Source organism: Culex pipiens, unplaced genomic scaffold, assembly GCF_016801865.2.
Source record: "Culex pipiens pallens isolate TS unplaced genomic scaffold, TS_CPP_V2 Cpp_Un0144, whole genome shotgun sequence".
NCBI lineage: Eukaryota > Metazoa > Arthropoda > Insecta > Diptera > Culicidae > Culex > Culex pipiens.
In genome coordinates, this window is record NW_026292961.1 from 7,189 (window position 1) to 10,909 (window position 3,721).

At 49.5% G+C, this 3,721-nt stretch overlaps 1 protein-coding gene across 1 annotated transcript; it reads right to left on the reverse strand.

Moving 5' to 3' along the window:
- Nucleotides 1-526: 526 nt before the first annotated feature.
- LOC128093795 (putative mediator of RNA polymerase II transcription subunit 12) lies at nucleotides 527-2,295 on the reverse strand (the record flags this gene model as incomplete). The annotated part of the gene is made up of 1 exon (XM_052711570.1): nucleotides 527-2,295. A coding segment is annotated over exon 1 (1,026 nt), but the record flags the coding sequence as incomplete, so codon positions are not given.
- Nucleotides 2,296-3,721: the final 1,426 nt, after the last annotated feature.

A 3,721-nucleotide genomic window follows, 5' to 3' on the forward strand; every position in this document is an offset into this window, starting at 1 on the left:
ATTTTGAACGTGCATGTATGTTGTAGAATTTGTAAACATTGAAATGTTTTCGAAGTTGTCAAAAAAAAATCGATTTGGTACACTCAAACCCCGATGGTTTGACACCAGCTGTTGTCAAACGAACGGGGTCACTTTTTAGTTTGACACCCCTTTTACACGGAGTTCACACACACTATCATACGTTTGTTTTGATAGTGTGCGTGAGCGCCGTGTAAAAAGTGACAGTTCGTCACTTTTTAGTTTGACTTTGATCAACCAACGGGGTACAAACTAAAAAAGTGTCAAACGAAAAAGTGACCAAGTGAGTGTACAACAATGTTGTCGATTGTGACAACATTTACGGTGAAATCGAAAAAAAATGTTGACATTTCAATGTTTACAAATTCGACAACATAGAGTTACCAGATTTGCTTACAGGATTTCTATCCGTGTGTTTGGGTACTAAAGTTGATGAGAAAATTTATGTTTTGCACAATTTAATTCTTTCTGATCACCCTAACCCCACACAGTCTTAACTAAAACCTACCTGAAAGTGTCGATTCTGCTCGATCGACGATATCCGCCCTCCGCCCCCGCTCGACGAAGTCGGCGTGGACGACGTCTCCGACTCGGCCTTCCGGACAAACTTGAGCATCTCCTGCTGTTGCTGCTGCTGCTGCTGTTGATGATGATTTGGGTGTTGCTGATTGTTGTTGTTGTTGGCGACGGAAGTCGGTATTGGCGGCGCTTGCTGGCTCGGCGGTTGATGGTGATGGACGATGGCCGTCGTTTGTTGGATGTGGCCCTGGGACTGGGGTTGCGGGGAGGGTTGGGTTGGTTGTTTGGGGTGTTGTTGTTGTTGTTGTTGTTGTTGGAGGTGTTGCTGAAGGGATCGCGTTGAGCTGGTGGTGGTTTGGTCCTCGGACGAGGATTCCGAGCTCAGTCGGAGGTGTGGTGGGGGTGGGGGGAGGTGATGGGATGGTTGCTGGTGGTTGTTGGGGGCGAGTTGTTGGTGTTGGTTTGAGAAGCGGAGATGGGACCGTGGGACGGCGAGCCTCGAGGGGTTGAGCTGGTGTTTGAGGTTTTCCGGGAGGTAGAGTCCGGATGATTTTGGGATTTCCGGGGGGAATTTGAGGTGGTGGTGGCCGGTGTTGAGGTCGGTCGGGTAGATAATGCTAGGAACTGTGGACGATCTGGCCAGGGGTGGGATGCCGCCGTTACGGATGATGTGGTGCTTGAGGATGCCTCCCGGAGGTTGCGGGGGCGGTTGATAGCGTGGCGGAATGTGGGATGCCGCCTGTTGGGCCTGTTTCTGCTGCTGCAGAACTTGCTGCTGTTGCGACTGAACTGGTGGTTTGGGTCCACCGTTCAGCGCGGACGACGGTTGGCCGCCGACAGTCGTACCTGTCGAAGTGCCGTTGCTGGACTGCTGTCCGTTGGTGGCGGATGAACTGGCCGCTATCGGTGGCGGCGGTTGTTTTAGTTTGGATTTCTGTTGTAGTATGGGCTGTTTGTTGCTTGTCAGACTGATAATATTTCCAGATAGCTTCAGGTTATTACTATTTGTTGACATGACTACGGGAATGCTGCGTGTGGGATTGAGGGAGGAATGTGTTGGGGACGACGACGTTCTTGTCGCTCGGGCTAAGCTGGGTCGCGGCACGTTAATTACTTAACTTTCCAAGGGGACGACAAATGCTTCTTTTTTCCTTAGATATAGATTTCACCGGGGTGCTTTCTTCGTGGTGACACACACACTCGCTACAAGATAACTCTAACTAGTCGTCGACGTTCGGAGGCACTTAAAACGCTAGATTGAAATACCACATCTTCGCTTCGCTGCTTCGTTTCCACATTCGATCATCACATTCTTTGTAACTTCACCGCGCGCGCACTAGCTCTTATCACCTTCAGCCTTCGCCTATCCAAATAGCTACTCGCTCATCTTCCTCTTCAATCCTCCAGCTTTATTCCACTTCTTCGTTGCCTCACTTGTTTCTCTTCACTTTCCACCTTATCAAACACTAACTATTACGGCATTTTCCAGTGGGCATTCTTCGCGCGATGCAGGCAAAAAGTAATTCTTTATCACTACCGCGCCTCACCATAACTCTGGCGACCGTCCACAGCGAACCAGCCAGGGCAGCAATCCCCGGCAACGAAATCCATACTCTGGAACACCACCGGTCAGGTCGTCGCTCAGCACCGCCCGAAACACACTGACCGCAAAAGTCTTCAACAGTCGTGTCCTCGCAGGTTCGTGCGCAAAAAAGTCGTTGAAGTCCTAAAATTTTGAACCTGAAACAAGAGAGAGGGAGAGCGAGAGAGAGGGTGAGTGAGACAACGTTAACTCGTTACAATTCCAAACTTAACGAAAACGCTTTCCTCGCGGCCGGCGTGGCGGCGTCGGAACTTGATTTTTTTTTTGTTTTTGGGAGGGGCGGAGGTTGAGAGGTAGCGGGTTCTGGGGGTTAAAGGGGTCTACCCGGGGGCGACCCGCGCGGAGAGCCGTAGAAAAGGAACATAACAAAAAACTTGAATTCGCACTAGCACACACACACACGCGATCTTCGGGGGGTCTCCATTCACTCGTGCGATCGGGTAACTGGCGCTGTCGGTGGCAGGTGCCAGGATATTGGATCAACCGCGAGTTTGTACAATGTATCTGGTGCAAATTTTAGTTTGTCGAGCTTCAGTAGACTACACTGAATTGATATGATCAATTTTGTTGCAAATGTATTGAACGTTGGTCTTAAAAGACAATTCTTAAGTTCATATCAAGAAGTACTTCTGACTGTTTTTGGGCAAAAATTGAAGAACAAATTGATTTTTAAAAACCTAGAGCACCGTGAAGTTCTGGATGATCTACCGAGACTCACTACTACTCAATCAATCAATTACCACACAACTACAATACCTTTCTCCCTCCTGAGGAATCTCACCAACATTTCGGCCCGCTGAATCATCCGCGAAACTTGTTACCTAAAAGTTACGTCCCTCTTCGACTCCCTTCAAGCGTCCGATTACTTCAGCCCAAAACCCCATAAGAGCAAGCGAGAAGCTGCGCAAAAACCTGATCTTCCTCCTCGTCCTCCATGGTGGGCCAGCACCTGAACACCGAGGGATGCTGCGCGAAGAAGGACCGACGCCGCCGCCACCGATCTTGTATGGCATGTCGTGGCGTGGCGCGGTCCAAGATCTGGTTTTGAAGATCCACGAGGTCCAACTCGAGGGGGGGGGGGGAGCGGGACGCGGAATCCGATACCGATAAAAGGCCGAAGAGCATGGCAAAAATTTCTCATGCATGGCCCCTCTTATGCTACGCCACGCCGTCCGAAAGGCCTTTTTATGTATGCGAGTGGCGATTCTGGCCGCCCTGGCCACTTTTGGAGAGCCGGTCGTCGCGTGAAACGTGCTTTCTCGCAGGGAATGTTTTCAAGAGTAGTGTGGTCTTCTTCCCCTCCGATGTCGACGGGCAGACCTTTTGCGATGTTGCGATGTTGATTTCTCACAAACGAGGAGTACAACAACAACAAAAAGGTTGCCACACACGGTGCGATTCTGTTTTTGTGGGTACTGTGGATGTGACTTTAAATTGAATTGGAAATTTTGAGGTCTAAATTTAGACGTGGTCGCAGAGTTGAGAATTAATTCAATTAGTCGCGGATTTTGGCAGTTACTTGGAGGACCACCTGAAAGTGATATCCGACATTTTTCTCTGGAAATGCCAAAAAGTCATCAA